The sequence below is a fragment of the Zootermopsis nevadensis genome, unplaced genomic scaffold (genome assembly GCF_977971745.1).
Source record: "Zootermopsis nevadensis isolate Lab colony 2312 unplaced genomic scaffold, Znev_1.0 Znev_ptg000002l, whole genome shotgun sequence".
In the NCBI taxonomy this organism is placed as follows: Eukaryota; Metazoa; Arthropoda; class Insecta; order Blattodea; family Termopsidae; genus Zootermopsis; species Zootermopsis nevadensis.
Window position 1 is genome coordinate 5,485,481 of NW_028259134.1, and position 20,493 is coordinate 5,505,973.

Here is a 20,493-nt window from a genome sequence, read left to right on the forward strand (position 1 = left end):
TTTTTATCGACTGGGCTACTGACACGTCGCCGTTGTGTTTACTTCTAAATATTACACGGCTCTGCATTTTCCTCTAATAGCCTAACCTGTGGGCCTAACGTCCCGAACGATGACCCGAGAATTAGACCTCAGAGCACAGAAAATATAATATGGAAATAAAATTCACAGATGTTCACATAACACAAAGATATTAAATACATGTTGGTGTTACTTATTAATTTTTATAATCCGTGCCAAGGAATTATTATTATTATTATTATCTGTGATATTGTGTTGCACGAGGAACGTTTGATTTATTTCAGTGTTTTATATCATATTATTTGTGTCTTTTGAATCGTAGGCTTAAGATGCCTCTGGTAAGCAATAGGACATTAAATTGTTTTTAGGTTACCCTATTCTTGTACTTTACTGTTTTCGGAACATTGTATGCTTTTAGAAAATAGGTTATGTTGATTTGCAGCGATATCAGAAGTTTTAATTAGTTTGGTAATTTCGTGGTTATTTGGCGCTTTTTAATCCGCTTAGGTTTCTTAGGTTCGAATTGTATTATGAGTGGGTATAAAAATTGGAAAAAGCGATGACATTTGTTGCTATCTCATATGTTTGACGGATAGATAGAAACTTAGATGGACTAGCGAAAATTCAGTTATGAAGCTGTTGTTTAACCGCATAATTTGTTTAAATTGGTTAACTTGTACAATAAGCATTCGTTATTACTACTCCGTGTCCGCGGCGCTCTTCAGAGCTGTTTATAAATCAATGATCGCCAACATTCGTTGAACGGATATGGCACACCAAGAAGAAGAAGACTCCGTGGCACCGGAGCCCTTTTGTGGGGCCTTGATCTACTTGCGTTCGTTATTGACATGTCGCAAATGTTTCTGGAGCTTATCCAACCTTATGTCAAGATTTATTTACTGACCCAGTTTGAAACTGACTGTCCAAAGTTCAGATGTTATGAGAGAAAGTGCACCAATATACCTTAATTTTTTAGCTCATATGCATGCTGCATTCCCTGCCACTCATCTTTGACTTATCACCGTAGAAGAGTTAGATAGATGGAGCTCTTCTTTATGTGCAGTTTTCTTCAGTATTCTCTTATTTTCTCCTTTTAGTTCTAAATACCATCCTCGGCAACCAGTTCTCTCAGACACCCTAAATAAATTTTCCTTTCTGTGTGGAGAAACTATGTTTCATACCCATAGAGTGCAGCACATAAAATTATAGCATTGTATATTTTAATCTTTGTATTTTTCGATAGCAGACACTTCAACAAAAGATATTGAACTGGATAGTAAATTCAGGATTCCCTGGATTTGGTCTGTTCTTAATCTCTTCTTTAATGCAATTTTGATTTGTTTCTGTCATTCCCTAATATTTGACCTTTGCTACATTTTTGAAGGATTAGTAGTATATTTATATTGTGTTTTTATCATGTAGTCTGCTGATGAGACATGAATTTATATGTAATCTCTTTAGTGGTGGCTGCTGGAACGTCTGTGGTTTATCTTTGTGGTGTTAATTTTCCACCCAGTAATTGTATATTATCAGCCAAAGCAAAAAGCTGTTTTATTCTAATCTGTCCTTTATTTTGTTCTATCTTCTTAATGGCATGTTTTAAAGCAAAGTTTAATAGCAGTGGCAATAAACCATTTCCTTATCTCAGACCATTCCACATATGTAGTGCACCTGTTTACCTATTCAGACTTTATGGTTGGTTTCATTCAAACATATATTACTTTGTTGCTCTTTTTTAATAAACGTTACACAAAACACTTGTAACATGTCTTCATATAGTTGTAATAAATGAAAATTGTGTTCTATTTGTAACACATTCGACTGGTGCTTACCTTTAACATCATGAACATCTGTTGCTAACTGGGTTAAATGCCAAATAATGGGGTTTGTTGCATTAAATTAGGGTTTAGAAAATCAGGCTTTGTTAGGACAGAGGTAGGGAGAAGGGTAAGAAAACAGTATCAGAGGTCCTTTCAAGAAGAGTTCAGTCTTTCTAAAGTGTTTTCTCTCTCAAATTGAATGTGTCCAAGAGACATAATAAAATTTTGAAAAAGTTTCAGATACTTCAAAATAATTGTTTTTCAAACCACATGCCTTCTGCAGCCTTTTGTAACAAAGGTATGTTGAGCATGGCAGCAGAACATCATGATTTTACTGGACGTGGATGTAATAGGGGAATGTTGAATGAGTGATGCAGGGAAGGGGGGTGGGAGAATGAGAGAAGAGACCATACTTTCAGTTTGTACAGGAGCCATCTTGAGTATGTATAACATGAGAGTTTTGTTGTTTGTATCATTCATTCCATTTCTTGCAACTTAAAGTCTCATATTTCTCACAAGGAACCAGTAAATTAAATTACAGAATTGTCATCACATTATCAGGTTTGGCTATTTTGGGGTGATTTTTGCTCATGTTGATTTTTTACAGATACATTATATTTCTTTCTAAGAATCTAAAATTATTGACTGGTTAGGTTGATTCATTTTGTTCAACTATATTGTGATAAATGATGGTCACTGTTTTGTAAATGTGTTCATAGATTTGTTCCAGAACATTTAATTAAATAATCAAAATGGTGACAGTTTTAATTCAGAGAGCCACAGGAAGCACTTTCTACATCACGATCCTCTACTGCACATGATGCTGCGTCATTGCTTCTTGTTCAGTAATGATATTGAAACTTTAAGAAATTAAATGATTGGAAATATTGATTGATAAAAATTAAACTGATGGTAAACTAGCCTAACTAAACGAAATGTAATGTTTATGTATAACATTAGCAGAAAGAGTCCATTGTAAATCAATGGGAAATGATTTATTTCAAATCTTCATCCCTCACCCCCTTACCCTTATACCTTGTGTCTTTTTCATTTGTCTGTACCTTGTAATGTTACAGGAGAACAACAATAATAAATATTAGCTGTGCTATATCAAGCATGTCAAACTTGTGACCTGCAGGCTGAATGCAGTCCTCTTTGATATTTTTTGCAGCTCAACTCAGTTCTTAAATTATACATAATATGTGTCCAAAAAGTCACAGTATTAATAAACTTCAGGTTTTAAATGCATGTCATATAGCCTCTTGAAAATTATTGTTTTATATTTCAGTTAAATAAAGTGGAAATGTGTTTCAGTAAAATTCATATTTTTGTGCACTTGCGGGGGGAAAAAAGAGGAATAAAATATAGCTTATGGAGTTACAGCAGATGCATGTGATTTTTCTTGCCCATGTGATGGCCCCCAAAACAGTGTCCTTCAGTAGACACTGATTTTGTCATTCATGTACTGCATTAGTCTACAGATTATAGTCAGTTGTTTCTGTAAGATGTTACTGCATGCCAAGTACATGGTACTGGCCTTTTTTTAGAAGATTATGAAATTTAATTGTGGCCACTGTGAGCACACACAGACAAACTTGCCAACATCAGACTGAGTTTTGTACAATATAGACAAGACCTTTCAAAACCAAAGAGCTGCACTTGTCTGCTGTTTAAAAGTGTCATTATAACTTTTAAATTTTGCTCAAGGTTGGTATCACTGAATAATGTGTTAGAATGGTGTAATATTTTGGCAGGCTGTAGTATGTATCTACTTGCCACATAATCAGATAAAAGCATAAGGAAATAAAGCAGAGTAGGAGAATTTGCTTATCTATAATTAATTAAAAAAATTGTTTTTGAATGAATTTTATTTTGTGAAATTGGATTTTTAATACTGTTACAGAAACGGGGGAAGATTCGGATGAGCACAGTAAAGCGAAGCAACTTGAGGCACACAAAACTTAGTAAGCAGGGTAAACTAAAACAGAGGCGGCATAAGAAGAAGTCAGCAGTGTTACACAAAAGAAACAATGATGTACAATGCAAACCAAATCCTGTAGAAGAGGAAGAAGAAAGTGACCATGGAGAAGAGCTGTTGCAGATGGTGGAGAAGGATGACATAGATTTTCTACAGAATGCCGTTGCTAGCCACAGCTACTCACTGTTGAATCATATTCGCTTCACAGAGTAGGACTTACTATGTTGTACTATTACATTTTTATCTCAGCAACATTATTGTCTTTCATTTTTTGCTTGCTTCCCTTATTTTATAAGGAAGGACAGGCTTGCAATGTTATGTTTCTCTGCCTAGTAGCTTTTGAAGCAACTAATGGATTTTTATGCAACTATGTTGAATATCATGCCACTGGAGATACCCCATCTTTGTATCTTAAAACTTTGCATACTGTGTAGTGTATTAGAATATAAAATAAGCAAACAAACGAACCAGTGTTTAATAGTTTGTTTGTTTGTTTGCTTATTTTATATCCCATCTTTGTATGTTTACTTTCTTACCATTAATATTACCAGCATGGTAACTGTGAACGTCTGAGGCAGGCAGGACACATAGAGTGGAAACATCTTGGGAAGAAACGTCTGGTTTGCTATCATTATTCTGATAACTTCCCTTTTGCAATAGGACTATTTTATTACTCTCAGACAATTTACTACAGACTGTTTTCTTGTTTGTAATGACAAACTGAAAATATGTACAGTACATTGTCTTTATTATGTTAGTTCTTTAGTATTTGGAAATAGGAGGTCCATAATTGTGAAACAAGTTTCTCTTAACTTAGAATAAAGTCAACATGACTTTTCTAATTTAGTAATTATCAGTTTGTAGGCTAAGGAATTTTGTTATTGTTCTTTCCTATTCATACTTCACAGTAATTTATATGTCATTTGACACACTTGATACATTGGTGCAAAATAAATTAAGAATTATCATGATTATTCTTGTCGCCATAAATATTTGAGGAAGAGTGTCCTAAGAAGACAATTTTCCTGAAGATCTTGTGAGCTCTGTGGTGAATACAGAAAAGCAGTAAGATTTGGGTGTATATTAATTATTGTATGATGCTTTATCAACTGCAGAGGTTGTATAATGTGTAGGGCATTAATTTGGTTTAATAATGGATTATAATTTTTTCAGAAACAAGCAAAAGGATCATAAAAGGAAGAGAGACACAGTTGAAGAAGATGGAATGAATGTGGAGAAACATTATGAGGAAAGTGTTCCTGAGTTAGAACCAAAGAGGACAAAACATCTGTTACCAATCAAAACTAAAAGAGGATTGCTTTATCGTTCTGTTGCAGAGGATCTTAGTGGTATGTATTGATTGTTCTGATCTAGGTCAGTTATTGCAATTCACTTTCTTCATAATCCATTGACAAAGCATGTCAATGTTTTTTATGCTGCTTAGAAAGTCCTACTGCCATTACTGCTATATGTATCTGTGCCACTAAATTTCAACTGAATTTTGTGCACACGTAAGGAAATTGACCAACCATGTTTATCACTGTCCCCACAAAGTACAGTCTATTTAGAAGCTGTGTATGCTGATCCAGTTTAGTCCACTTAACATATACTCATAACTTGTTGCCTAAGAGAAATAAAATCAGCATTTTTCTTCTGACTTACAGGATGGCAAAAAAATATACCATATGCATGTGTTATAGGCTCCTCCTTTGCTTGTTATAATTGATATATTTGTGGTTCTTTCATTATCACTGTTTGTATGTTAGAGTAAACCTCTGAAATGTTGGTAAACATCGACTAGACTACACCGCACAACAACCCAGAAGGCAGAAATCTTCATACTCACTGCTGTAAAAACCTCAAATCTTACATAGAGTAATCCAGTTTGAAAGTTATACAAAATATATATGTATCTTTGCATTGATGACAATAAAATACAATTTCTAGAAGATGAACCAGAGCCAGCAAAGGTAGAAGTTATAGAAAACATTGATTCCAAACCTGAAGAAACTGACAGTGATGCTGAACTGGAGAATGAGCTTAAGGTTGTGGGAAGTGATCTTATTGATCCCAGCCGACCAGTCAGCACAGCAGAATTGCTGGCATCTCGTGAAGAGGCTCTGCGTAAACGCCGACTTCTCATAGGTGTTCTCGCTAGTGGCTTACTGGAAAATCCACAAATGAAGGTATTTCTGGAATAGCACAAACAAATTCATATTAACACTTTGAGGATTAGAATTGCATTCCCCTGTCATGTCAAGTGTTTGCTGTAAGTCTGCTGTCATATTGTGTGTGTTTAATATCAGTATCATTTTTTTAACATATTGTCAGGAAAGGGTACAATTTGTTTTATCATCTGAACTTTTCGACATATGTGTTGCCTCTTAGGTTCAGTATTTTCCATCTGTGTGGTAAGGAAATGCAAAATTACTGAAATTGGTGTGAACCTAAACCACAGTGGAGTATTAATATGTTTGTATTTGATTATATCGGAGTGAATGAGAATTACTTGGAGACTATTTTGTGGTGTGGATGCAAATAACTGTAATGAGTCTCATGTTGTTACTAGTGATGATATAATATTAGTGAAAATATTTTTAGTCTCTTTCCAAACCATGAGATGAACAGATTGTGTTTCAATAAAATTGCTGACAACCTGATGATGGTATTACAAACATACATACACCTTTATTACATTCCATGGATCCATAAGATAGTCAGATTACAATAGGATGTGAAAAAAGTCATAATAATAATACAATACATATTATAAAGTACAATTCATACTATTATATAAATTTCACATAATACAACAAAGGGTTCACCTAAAGTAATGATAAGTTACAAATAAATCTACCCATTACATACCGAAGATAAATTATAATTTATTTGTAAACAATAGAAATTCATCAATAGAGTAAAAGGAGTGTGTGATTAAGTATCTTTTTAATGCTACATTAAATTGCTTCTTTTTATCCACAAGACTTGTGACACTTGATGGTAGACTGTTGAAAATTTTGATTCCTGCATAATATGCACTCTTTTGAAAACATGAGAGGTTGCCAACTGGTCTATGAAGCTGATTTTTATTCTTCGTGTTGACACTGTGTATAGTAGAATTAGTTTGAAAAGTCCTTGGTATTTACAATAAAGTTCATTAATGAGAATATGTATTCACAAGGAAGAGCTAAGAACTCTAATATTTTAAATGGACTTCTACATGAATTTCTAGGTTTTACACCAGCCATTAATCTGACAATATTGTTTTGTGAATGGTGAGGGCAGCCAGAGCAGCCAGGTATAAGGCTGTTCAACTGACACTTTTTCTTTAAATACATACTTGTATTTCAGCCAATACTTACCAAAACTGACTCTGAATGTTTGCAAACTAGGTATATTTATTTTATGGCTTTAATGTGGTTATGATATTCTTTTCATAAACTTAAGGTTAATTTTTTCCAGGATATATATAATACAGGCATTCCCTACCCTTACAAGATGTATAAGCCATTGGATTTCTGTGACAGGGATTAGCTGTCTCTAACAGACTGTCTGATTAGGTTCACCACTCTTGGGCTTTCTTGATGGTCAAAAGAGATCTAGTTTCCAAACTGTGTGTTATAAAAGACTACGTAAAGCTGGCCCACTATATGCCACGTAGGTGCTTGGGGGAAGAGGGGTTTAGCTCCTACTCATTCTTGGCCTCAGCACTAGATGGGGTGAATGGTCAGCATCGCCCCGGCTGCACTCTACCCCCAGGAAAGGACCCTGGTACCCATTGGACAGGAGGCTGGGTGGTCCCCAGAACCGGTCTGGACACAGGCTAGAGGAAAATTCACCTGTCCCCGTCAGGGATTGAACCTTGGTCATCCAGTCCATAGCCAGTCGCTATACTGACTTAGCTACGCTGGGACTAAGTTGATTGTTAATGTTCATCAGGTTTTACTTATTATATACTTAGCTTCTGGAGAATACACATTTAAAATATATATGTATATCAGGGTTTATTTTTAAATGTTTGGTACAGTGTTGAGGGCATTGGTGATGTTAATATTTCAGTACTCTGTAAAAGGAGGTGTATGGTGTATTAACTTCAGTTAATATTTATCAGTCTGTACTTAATGGTGTTGGACCTTTGGGTTCTTCCACTCCATATTCAGTTTGTAATACAAATGATTATTCTGTCTTATACAGACCAAGAACTTCAAACGACTGTTAGATATGATGAATGAACAGGCAGCAGAATTGAGAATTACGGTCTGCAAGTTGGTGACAGTGTCCTTGCTGGAGGTCTTCAAAGATGTTATTCCGTCATACCAGATCAAGCATCAAGACAACTCAGGAGTGAAATGTAAAGTTTGTTTGTAGTATGATGGTTGCAGTGAATGAACATACTTTATATCCTTAAGCACACATGAGATGCAAAAGTCCATATGTGGTGAGGCATAAGACATGAAGAGATAGTTTCTTGTATAAAGATTGTAATAATAAATATATATGTTAAGGCATATTTGCCATTTTATGTTTCATCTCCAGAGTTTACTATAACACCTATTTTATATGAAGGTGAAATTGAACTTCATCGTATTTGTCAAATGTGTTTGATATTACCAAGATATCTGATTTACTTTTATAATTGCTTGATTACTTTAATTACAGAACTGCTGCACTTGTTTTATGAGGAGCTGCAAAGATAAATTATTTTCCTACATAATCAGCTCTTTTATTTGTGATTCATTGTGACTGATGTAATTACTAATTGTAGTCTACTTACCAGTGGCTGGCAGATGCAGTTCTATGCTCAAAATAGTCTTTCCCTTAATCTTTAGTTGTTCTGTTACTATAAACCTAATTGCAGTTGTTATGTTTCTGTATGCATGACTGAAGTTATGTTACTGTTTGCTGGTGGAGAGATATGAAGATGAGGTGAGTCTTATTCTATGTTTCAGTGAAGAAAGAAACGCTGAAATTGCAGGGATTTGAAAAGGCATTACTTAGTTCATACAAAATCTATCTACAGAGAATGGAGAAATTGGTGTCAGTGCTGAATAATAAACATGGAAACAGCAAAGTAGCTTCACAGGTAAAGTACAGTTGTTCACATCTTAGTTTGGTCATATTTTTATATTGCTAATTAGTGTTAGTAGTAATTAAACTTTAACATCTTTTCTTTGTAATTTTCTGCGTTGTTAGCCCTTGGTAGCCCAGTGTCGGACTGAGTCCAACATTGAAAAATCTGAGTTCCGGTCAAATGTCGGACTGAGTCCACCACATGTTTTACGAATTTTATACATGATCTGGAGTCAAGCTGTGGCTGGCAAACAGTGTCAGCATATTATTTAAGCCTTCATGTGTACACTAATGCTATCCAAGTTTTCCTGACAATACTTTGTGAACTATGAGCCAGGATAGCTCAGTCTGTATAGTGACTAGCTATGGGCTGGGCGATCGGGGTTTGATCCCCTACCAAATGTGTAGAACTAAATAGATCAAGAAACCTCTGAAAGGAAGCAGCCAAGACCCACACTGGGTTATAGAGCCAAGAAGAGCTACTGGCAGCTTAATTAATCAAAGTACAAACAAACATGCTGTATCCATGCTAAGCAGATCTGCAGTCACTTTTTTGTGGTGCAACCTCAGCTAATGGATGGAAGAGACAGTTCGTTAGTTATGTATTCAACAATACAGAGTTGCAGACAACTGTCGTAAGGTGATTCTCTAGCTTGGGAGTTGAGCATGGGGCTCACAACCCTTTATCATGAATTCTTTCAGATTCTTTGGCACAGCCTGACCAACAGAACAAGTATGTGAGAATTGATCTTACAAAAATAGGTTGCAGAGTTATGACCTAAGTTTATCTCGCTCAGGATAGAGCCTACTGAACCTTAAGATTCTTAGTGAGGAATTTCTTGGTCAGATCTCACATAAATAGAGCTAGTTACTTGCTGTTTGTAGAACATGTCTTACATCTTGTTCCAGCAATCACTGAGGTTGGGAGAGTTAGCACTCACTTGCATGTGTGATCTGCTGGTGGCACATCCGTACTTCAACTATTCTCATAACCTGGTACAGATGTTAGTTCCATACCTGAATCATCCTCTGCTATCTGTGCGTCAGCTGTGTGCCAACTCCATCTGTACTGTATTCAGAAATGATAAGAGGGGAGAAATATCTCTTGAGGTAAGTACTTTGCAGGTGAGGATACATGATTTTTAGCTCGTTGCTGCTTTTGTTATCAAACACTTATTTGCTGAAGACTACTTCTCTGCCATTGGTTAGAACCCACATTCACATTGTCTAAACTCTTACCCTTGTTGTATCATAAAGCAGGAACCCACAGTTAGCCTCTGCCACTTGCTACATACAAGTTAACACAGGCTGGTGGCAAATATATTTTTAACCTCAATCTGAATTGTTGTAAGTTTAATACATAGTTTTGGGGTATTCAGTCTATGTTATGAAGCTGTAAGTTGTAAAATACGTTTCCCTCAGTGGACTAGTGGTTATTGTGCTTGCCACTGGACCCAAGGTTCATGGGTTCAAACCCGGCCAAGGTCGATGAATTTTTAAGGGTGATAAAAATACGTAGTACAACTTCCTTCGGAGGGGAAGTAAGCTGGCGGTCCCATGTCATAGATGTATGGCATGTAAAAGAACCTTACGAGCATGAACGAGATGTTTCGTAAGCAAAATTCAGCAGCCATTTCTCACCCAAGTCTCTCCTGATTCACTGCTAGATGGTTCTAGCAGACAAATCAGGAATGAGTAGAAATTGTGCAGAGTCAGTGGGCCAAGGCTCAACTCGGGCTGTTGTGCCATAGAAAGAATGAGAAGAAGAAGTGGTAAAATACTGGACAAATTTGCCATGTTTTATTCAGGCTATTAACTGCTGTTTGCCAGATCAAAGTGTATCACTTTATATGGATGTAAACTGCAGTACGAAAGTGGGACTAGCTGCACATTGCCTTTGTTGAAGGTCATTGTTGGATCTTTAAACTCATAAATGCATTCCTACTTTCTGGCAGTTAGGAACCAAGAAGGTCTACAATTTCTTCACAAAAATGTATTTAAAAACTGTGTACTTATTTCCAGATTACTCACAGTCTATTATATCCTGATACTTATATAGATGTTAATGAAATTTCATCCGTAGAGTATTTATCTACTTTATTAACAACTAAGGAATCGTTCACATGATGCTCCATTTATTTTTCAGATTGTACGTCATATCAATCGTCTTGTGAAGTCACGTTCACATTCTGTTCACTCTGAAGTTTTGAATGTTCTTCTATCACTACGTATCAAGGAGATCAATCTTGAAAAGGAAAAGGAGTATGAATTAAAGCAAAAGACTTTTATGAAACATAAACAAAAGCTTCTTGCAATGTCCAAGAAAGAGCGAAAGGTATGGCATTGACATAAACAGTAAGGTATTTAGTTTAGCATTTAAGTGTCATGAGAAAAGTTTCATAAGTGACCTTTATCATTGTGACTTCCACAACAGCGGGGACACATCTATTGAAGTAAATGTAAGCCCAGTGAGGTAAAAACAAGATTGGAAAGGTGCTCTTTGGAGGACGCTGAAGTTCTATAGGTTCTCTTTACACCACATTCTGTTCATGTACTGTTTGATGTTGCCTCCTTAAATGTATACAGTATTTGGTCTTCTCTGGATCTGGTAATAAAGCAGTAGGAACTGCCATACCTAACAAAAAGAATTACTGAAGCAGACTTTTTGTGGCCAAACTCGAGGAAGGTAGGAAGTCACTTTACTCAAGTTATCAGCATTGTGTCAAGGAGCAGTGTGGCCAGATGGCAACGGTTTTACCATCAGGAAGAAACATTGTAGCAGGATAGAAGAAAACAATTGGTTTCTATGTTGGAACAGAGGACATAATGTTCTTCAGCTTAATGACTGTTTATTAAATAAACTAACAAATAAGAAGATGCATAATTATTGTTTGTTAATAAATATAATGTGAGTTTTAATTTTGCACATTTGCAAATATATATTTTTAAATAGGCCTGTGGTGTGGGGAAGTATGCCACCTTTTGAAACAGTCTGCCCTCCTTTTGTTGACCAAAGCTGCTTCTACTGCCAGTTTGTTTAGCATGTGATTCTAACTATGCTTCGTCAAAAGAATATCTCAAAGGCAGTGTCTAAACTGTGGTTTAATTGCTGTGTATTAATTTTTTCCTTTTTTTTATAGTTGTTATTACTGTTGAATTACATTCATATAGCAAATTATATTTGAAAAGGAGACTAATGTTTTCACAGTTAGTGGTAACATTACCACCCCATGAGTGACCACACGTCATTAAGGTTGGGTGATCGTTTATTCCAACTTTCAGGAAAGCAGACTTTCTTCTCCTTGACTACAGATAGACAGTGGGTTAACGGTACTTTTGTGGACTGCAAGCTGTAAATAGTTTTGGAAGCCAAATGCAAGTAACTTATGGAAAAAGTCATGGCTATTTAGCAATCTGTTGTAGTTACACTGTTTTTAATTTGGCACTACAGGCCATAAATAGTTGATACAGCATAAAATAGCCAACCAACATGAACATTTTATGTGTGTTTGTTATGTTTTAATTATTATGTACTGTGATGGCTCCATATTTCTTTTGTGTAGAGAAGCAAGAAACTAGAAGCACTTGAGAAGGAACTATTGGAGACAAAAGCAGAGGAGAATAAGCAAGCCAAGCAACAGCACCTTACAGAAGTCACCAAACTGGTGTTCACCATTTACTTCCGTGTACTGAAGAAAGCACCCTCTTCTAAGATATTGAGCATCACACTTGAGGGACTCGCATGGTGATTTTAATTTTACTGTTGCTTGTCACATCCTCACTTCTGTTCCATTACACTTGCCCTCTTAGAAGCTACTTCTCCATCACTGCTTTTGTCTAGTTGTGTATGTGAGTGCACATGCTTCTGCTGGCATGGCAGGAATATTGGGATTCTCTCCTCTCTAGCACATGCAGAATGTCTGGACTTGCCAGCAGACCCCATGAGCCCCTTCCTATGGTGTGCATAGATGGTTAAAGCATGCAGTTGACCATTTACTTCTCTCAGCTGAGGTCTAAAATATTTGTGCCCTTAAATTGAGGTCTTATACCTTGCACTTTGATGTGTTTAACCTTTATCAAACAGGAATGGGGGATTCAAATTCTTGTGCTTCAGGATTGCCAACTGTATGCTACTGAGACACATAGCCAGCTATATTGTCTGTCAGCTGTGATACCTGATCAATAAGAGTTAATTGTCCAGATCAGTTTTCTTTCCTTCTCCCCACAATGTCTCTCTTTAAATGCAATACACTTATTTCATAACTTGACCAATGATTGGAAGATGCAATACAAACCATTCATTGTCAACACCTTACATTGCCCCTTCATGGCTTTGAGACTCATTCAGTAGAAATTGTGACCTTAATGACTGCAAAGAGCCAAAATTTGCAAGCAGATTTGCTGAAAGCATGTATAATTCTAATACCTTTTTATCTTACAGGAATAAATATTTTGTTTATCATCTTGGAGTACCATTGTGAAAAATTAGCTCTTTATCTGTCCAGTGTTTTACAGGAATCTGTCTGTTGAGCAAATGGAGAAGAGACTGTACTTTATTTGTCCAGTGTAAATGTGTATGTACATTCATCAATGAGTCCTTGCAAACCATACATTGGTCAAACTGGTGATGCTTATTATCCATTACTAACTAACTAACTAGATGGCTTACCGAACCTGAAGGTTCATCACCGAATTAACCAAAGCCCTCCACCGGACCCTGTCCTGGGCCAACAAAATCCAGTCTCCATCAACTCCTATCTCCCATAGATCCTGCCTGAGATTATCCTCCCATCTATGTCTAGGTCTTGCCAGTGGTATCTTCCCCATTACTGTAATACAGTAGGGCCCCGCTTTTCGGCGATCCGCTAATACAGCGCTTTTCAATTGCATGCATATGCCCCACGTGCTCAACAGCTGAGTCAGAGAAGTGCGTCCCACCAACCCCTGCAAGAGCTTCCGAACCATCACTGAAAACAATAAGATTCGTTGAAGAGTCAGATGATGAATATGTGCCATCTCCTTCATCCTTCCTATATTAATTTTCAAATTTATAATCACCAATCACTATAAGATGAGGACGAAAATATTTTAAGGTAGGCAATGTGTGTACTACTGATATTCATTTTACTTTCATATTATTTTCTTAGGCCTAGCGCTATTGTGCACTTATTATATGATAGTGTAAACATCTTATTAGGATTTGATATGCATTTGCAATTGAAAAAAGGCAAATATCCGCAAATATCCCTAACCTGCCGTATATGCGGTGCCCTACTGTATAAATTGTGTCTCTAAAGGGTTAATTTAAAACAGTTGTAAAGGATACATTTTAAATTGCATGATGATAATTTATGTCTTTAAATAGCAGAAAGGCAATGAAAGAATTATTATAATGAAGTAGAACACCACACCTTTGCCATGCAGATTCCTGTATGGTATTCATAATATAAAACTAAGTTGTATTGTGCTTTTATTGTTGAGGTTGTATTTGTTCAATTTCATATAAGTGTATCTGCAAAGAATTGGAATTATTGGAAATCCTTTATATTATTTTTATGCCTTCAGAACATTTAAATGAAAATCTTGTGATCATTGTTATGACATTGGTTTCCATGTTATTATGTGTATGTTTGTTAGGTCTCAGGACTTGTACTCAACAACATTGTTCCATTGTAAATATATTTAAAAAATGCCTTTCAGTTATGCTCACTGCATCAACTTGGAGTTTTATCAAGACATTGTGAATGTATTGAACCAGTTACTGGAACATGAGCAACTAGGTTGTCGAGAACAGTTGCACTGCATCCAAACAGTTTTCACCATCCTCTCAGGCCAAGGGGAGGTTCTGAACATTGATCCATTCCGTTTCTACGTTCACTTGTACCGCAATCTTCTTTCAGTTCATGCAGGTAACTACGAGATCACATTCATTCCCCATATCTTATCAGTTGGTATATCATAATAAAATTATGTCGTGGGCCCAACTGAGTAGGCACCTGAAGACGGAGATAGAGTCCCATCTCCGAAACGTTATATACGTTTTATATTTTATTTCCTAGACAATGGATAATATCCAAGAAAATTTTTATTCAAATGTGTTATTTAATGAAAATAAATTGTAATTACTTTTCAGTTTCTCCTGTTTATATAAATTAATGTCTTTAACTAGGTGTGAGTCATAAAGACCTTCCAACTGTATTGAAGACACTAGATTTAGCTGTGATCCAGCGGCATAAAAGGCTTTCCCAACAGCGTATATTTTCATTTACAAAGCGACTCGCAACATTGGCTTTGCAGTTGTTACACAATGGCTCCATTAGTTGCCTTGGAATGATAAGGACCATTATTCAGGTATGTGTTTTGTAACCTGGGCTAAAAGAATACTCACCCTTTTCAGCACAGGGAAGTTAACAAGACCTCATACTTTTAGCTTTAATTTTATATAATTATCATCATCCTCAGTATTAGAACTTGTTCACTTTCATAAATGTTGCAGAACTGAACCTCTCCTTGTATTTAGACATCTTCCTCAGCTTCTTCCTTTGGGTTAATGGTTTTACTTTTTTAAGCCTAGTTTCCTCATACAGTTAAATATATATATATATATGCAATTGTATTCTTTACAATGAAATTTTGCTATAATGAAAGGCAAGGAAATCGCCCTCGGTGGACTAATGGTTAGTGTGCTTGCCATTGGACCCGAGGTTCGTGGGTTCAAACCTGACCGATGTCGATGGATTTTTAAGGGTGATAAAAATTCCTTCAGAGGGGAAGTAAAGCCATCAGTCCCATGTCGTAGATTTACAGCATGTAAAAGAACCTTATGAGCATGGTACAAGATGTTTCTTAAGCAAAATTCAGTGGTCATTTCTCTCCCATGTCTCTCCTGATTCACTGCTCCACTGTCAGTTCCCATCAGCTACCACGCAACAAACAATGGACTGGTTACCCAGCAGCCGCGAGGATGAGAATAGAGGTGGTTCCCAAAATGCTCGCAGATTTTGTTTGTTCACCTTTTAGCCACCTGACGCAGCTTGTAGCCTGAGAGTATTTCATCAATTTCAGTTGCCACGAAAGCTTCACTTGATACAACACACGTACAAAGTCTGTTCCCTTTTTACTTGATGAATTAGGCTATAATCTTTGTCCTTCATTAAATAGGTGCATAGATCTGTGGACATATTGCTGGACCCAGACTCATCTGTTGGACAAGGGATGTATTTCCCAGAGTTGGATGACCCTGAATATTGCAACGCTAGCAACACAGCCCTCTGGGAACTGATTGCACTACAGCGCCACTATCATCCAACTGTAAGGAAGTTTGCCCACAATGTCCTGCTCAGTGTCCCAGCAACAGGTGACGGCTGTCTAGCACCAGAACTTACCAAATTGTAAGTGATTTAATATTTGCATATGTTCTTAATTCCCCTTTTCCTGGCATGCTGGGAGATCCCACAATTGTCCCTGGAATCACTTACATGAATTGATAACAGCAAATACTGGAGGTACCAGAAAGTTAATCCACCCAATTTATAAAGAAGAAAATGTGCATGGTGTTTGAGTAAGTGTGGATTTTGACATGTAGAAAGAAACAAGTAGCTCATGGCTAATGTGCAGAAAGATTTAGTACTTGAATGTAGAATGCTGCTATATTGACATCAGGTTATATGTGATCCATCTTTTGTGCTGTGCAGTCAAAGAAAATCTTATTTGTTGTTTTGGTCCTTTCAGCTGTGTATATGTTCATGTATACAGGATGTTTCTAAATAATGTGATAACATGATGGGGGAGCTTCAGGATGTCGGTATGAGTGAAAGAGGTCCAATGAACACGGTCTAGAAATGCTTATGTAAAAAGTTACAGAGGTTAAAAGTTTAAAAGAACATAACGTTGCAAGTCTGGTTCAGTCAGCTTGGTGCTCAAACCTGTGGTCTGGAATCATAGGATATCATCTCATCAGTTCATATATCTTACCAGCAAAACTTACTACTGGTGCTTGGTACCTTTGGTCATTTGACTCAATTTCTGGAGGATGTTTCATTGTGCACACACCAATGGATATCTTTTTGGCAAAATGGTGCTCCAGTCTGGCTGTGTGGGAGTGATAAGGCAGGCATTATCATGGATGTTGGATGAGTCATGGTTCTGAGTCTGCTCTGTCATGTCACCATGGTTTATGCCAACATTGTTGACACCAGAGAATAAATTTAGCAATGCATAGAGAATGCAGAAAATGAGGTATATGGTACACCAGGGATGTTGAACATATCCGAGCTTTATTCTCACATTGTGTTGATGCATGTATTCATGCCTGAGGAGGGAATTTTGAACATTTGTTGTAAAGGTAAACAAGTAAATCTCTCAGTCAAGGATTTTACATTTCAGAAATTCTTTACAGAAACATTTCTGAACGTACATTCATTGAAGAACTAAACATTACACCAATAATAGATTTTATAATAAAGTACAAAAAAAAGGAAAGAACATGTACACAGAATGATTTCAGGCAGCATACCAAAATTGATTTTAGGTTACCACCCAAAAGGAAAGAGATGTTTGGGCTGACCCCTCAAAAGATGCAAGGATTCTGTTATGTAATGCCCATAACAGGCCTTAAGGCCTATCCTGGAAAGGAAGATGTTCATTGAACCTTTCTGACTCGTATTTTGTATTGCAAGAGCTGCTCTATCATTTAAGGCACATAATTTATAAACATCTTATATATGCTTGCAAATTAGTATGTTTTGCAATAAGTTACAAATTATCTTTCTCTTTCTAAATATATCACTTAGTGGAATTTTACAGAATCTCATGTAACATTGTTTTGAGATAACATAATATGCCATCCCTGCACTTGCTGCTAATCTTCTTCCACTTCCCATTCTCCCTCTGTCTCTGAAACAGACCCTCTAACACATATACACCAACAGTTCTTGATTTCCATCTGCAGCACAAGAGAAATTTATGCAATACATTTGTTTTGCATTTACAAGACATGTTAAATCTTGAAACTTCACCTTGGTCACGTAGATTATGGTTTCTAATATTTAATTCCATTCATATATATGTTTAAACTTTCTTGTTTGCTTTTCTCATTGTCTTCATTCAAAGCATAATGTTTTTGTATTTTATAGGTCTGCAGAAGAACTGTACAATGAATTTAATCCATCAGAAATGGCATTTCAACCCCCAGTGCCTGTTCCCAAGAAAGTTGAACCCAAAGCCAAGCCTCCATTTAATTTCTGCTTCCGGAATGAAGCTCTGTCCAGCTATGTGAAGAAAGTCTCGGAGAGTAATGTAGAAGAGACAGTAGATTTTAGCCTGTTTAATTTCAATGCAAATATATGATTGCTGGCTTTTGGTAGTATTATTGATTTCTTGTTACACAGGTATTACAGTAAACTCTTGGTTATCTGTGGACCTAGCTGGTTCAGCGTGGAGAATTGGTGCTAGAATTTGCTGAAGATCATAGAGTAGGGATCGAGTGATTGTGTCTGAAATGATGCTACCAGGCTGACCTTCTCAGAGTTCTTACTGATGAAGACAACAACATAATGGCATTATGGGAAAAAATTATAATGTTGGGCACTATAAATGGCATATTTCAGGCATGGTCTTCTGTGAACCTTGGGATGCTGGTTTGATCATATAAAAAACCTTCATAATTTAGATCTAGAAGATGATGTTTTGCAAGGTTTTCCTAATGAAGAAATCAGAAGTCCAAAGTTCTTGATGTGGTGTGTTCTAAGAGAAGTTTTGAAAATGCCAATAAAGATAGCATTGAAGAATTGCTACAGTGTGCATTTTGTGAGCTTCCAGCACATGACACAGACATTGTCAATGCTGCAATGAAACAATGGGAGGAGAAGGCATGGGGAGGACTAGAGTGAAATTCATACTGTCCTCGCTGAGCTGGCCTTAGGACATGATTTATACAGGTGACTTAGCATAGTTAGGACTGAAATATAGGAATGTCTGGAGTGCATATACCAACAGCAATGTGCAATACCTGCATAGATAACAGGAAACCCTGAATTAAAACTAATAATGATGATAATAATGCACAAATTATTTTTTATATGAAACTAAGATAAGTGCTCAGATATGAATTTTTGCTCCATATGTCTGCTGGCAATTTGTTCTATATAAGCACAGGTGTTTTTTTATTAGTTACTAAAAAAATATATATGTGTATATATGATACCAAAACAAGCATCTGATTATCTCTTCAATATTTAAGACTATTCCAAAAATATAAATATCAATTTTCATCTGTATAAACCTTTGCCTGTCCTGACAAAGACTGGCTTGACTGTGAAAAATTGGATTGGACACCACATAGTTTTGTAGATAGTCACTAATGTTTTGATGAAACCTGTTTCCTACATCTTTAGGATAAAATACAGGGGCAATAATTTCAGCAGAAACATTGGTAACCACAAGGCAACGCAGTGTCTCAAGCCAGACCACAATCCCCGTTTTGTGTTGTAAACAGTGTCAAACTTACTATTTTCTGGTTTAATTGAAGTGTTGGGGTCAGCATCTGGCTTCTCTGATTCTCGGATGATTTCAACTGTTTCTGTACTTTAGATTTATCTATAGAACCATAAATGTGGTTCAATATACTGTCACAAAGTTTTTCCAGGACCTTCACCCCCAAACCATCCACTTCAAGAACTGCATCTAATGTGCAAAACTGGCCTCGTTTATACCGGAACTGTTGCAAGCTATTTATACAACCTTTGCCAAAATCAAACCTAAAACAGTAAATGTGAGTTTATTGGTTTTAATTAATATGAGAATGATGTGCTTATGTAACTCAAAAGGTATGGAGAATTCAAGTTGTGGGAATTTTCACTTGCTGTTAATAAAATTAGAGAATTAAGACAAATACACATATACATTTGAGATCACTTATAAAATTTCTCTGGGCTTTATTGCGATAGCCATAGAATTCTGAATCTTTCACACATCTGTAAAAGTTTGTTCATGTTATTCACTGCTGTGTCTTTCAGTTCAATAATGTATGCCACTGACTAACCAAACAACACAAAAATTTGCCCACACACCTGAAGATGGCACTCACTAGACCGAAACATGCAGTTGATAAAATGAAAGCATGCATTTGGAAACAAAGATTACTGATGTGTGGGCGGATATTGTATCATTGGTTCAAACAACAAAATTTGTCATTTGTGACTAATGGCGTACCATGGTCACAACTTTGAAAGGCACAATCAAAAAATGGTTTATTGTTTAACATACAGAGTATGAAAAGTAATATGTATAGTGGAAATGCATGTTACTCCTATTTAATCTGCGTTATAATGAAGTGCACATTTACATTTCTACTGTGGCATGTAGAGGTTACGGCATGAACTCCACAATATGATAACGCGTTTCATTTCCCGCTCCGTTCCTTAAACGGCGCCAAGCCATTCCGTCATCTTACCCCACCCCAAATACCATATTTTATGTAGGCAACACTGTAAAGCCATTTAAAATAAACAAATATTTTGCTTAATATTTCTTTTTAAAATGAATTGTTTCATAATAGATTATGGCTTTATTAATACTATACTTTAATCGTTTATAGATTAAATTGCT

At 36.3% G+C, this 20,493-nt stretch overlaps 2 protein-coding genes across 2 annotated transcripts in view; one reads left to right on the top strand and one right to left on the bottom strand.

Annotated features, from left to right (window-relative positions):
• The window catches only part of mms4 (Methyl methanesulfonate sensitivity 4), a 51,997-nt gene that overhangs the window by 14,713 nt on the left and 16,791 nt on the right, over positions 1 to 20,493 (bottom strand). The gene's annotated exons all lie outside the window — the stretch shown is intronic.
• Positions 200 to 20,410, top strand: Noc3 (Nucleolar complex protein 3). The gene is made up of 13 exons (XM_022062285.2): positions 200 to 356; positions 3,742 to 4,025; positions 4,990 to 5,165; positions 5,764 to 6,002; positions 8,011 to 8,167; positions 8,766 to 8,899; positions 9,796 to 9,996; positions 11,033 to 11,221; positions 12,450 to 12,631; positions 14,587 to 14,795; positions 15,056 to 15,237; positions 16,048 to 16,277; positions 18,021 to 20,410. The coding sequence occupies exons 1-13, from the start codon at positions 348 to 350 to the stop codon at positions 18,232 to 18,234; spliced, it is 2,406 nt and encodes an 801-aa protein (XP_021917977.1). The 5' UTR covers positions 200 to 347; the 3' UTR covers positions 18,235 to 20,410.

Excerpts from the sequence above, each read along its gene's own strand:
- Noc3 (XM_022062285.2), top strand. Across the intron at positions 8,168-8,765 it reads AGACAACTCAGGAGTGAAAT|TGAAGAAAGAAACGCTGAAA; the intron begins GTAAAGTTTGTT and ends TCTATGTTTCAG. Across the intron at positions 15,238-16,047 it reads TGATAAGGACCATTATTCAG|GTGCATAGATCTGTGGACAT; the intron begins GTATGTGTTTTG and ends TTCATTAAATAG.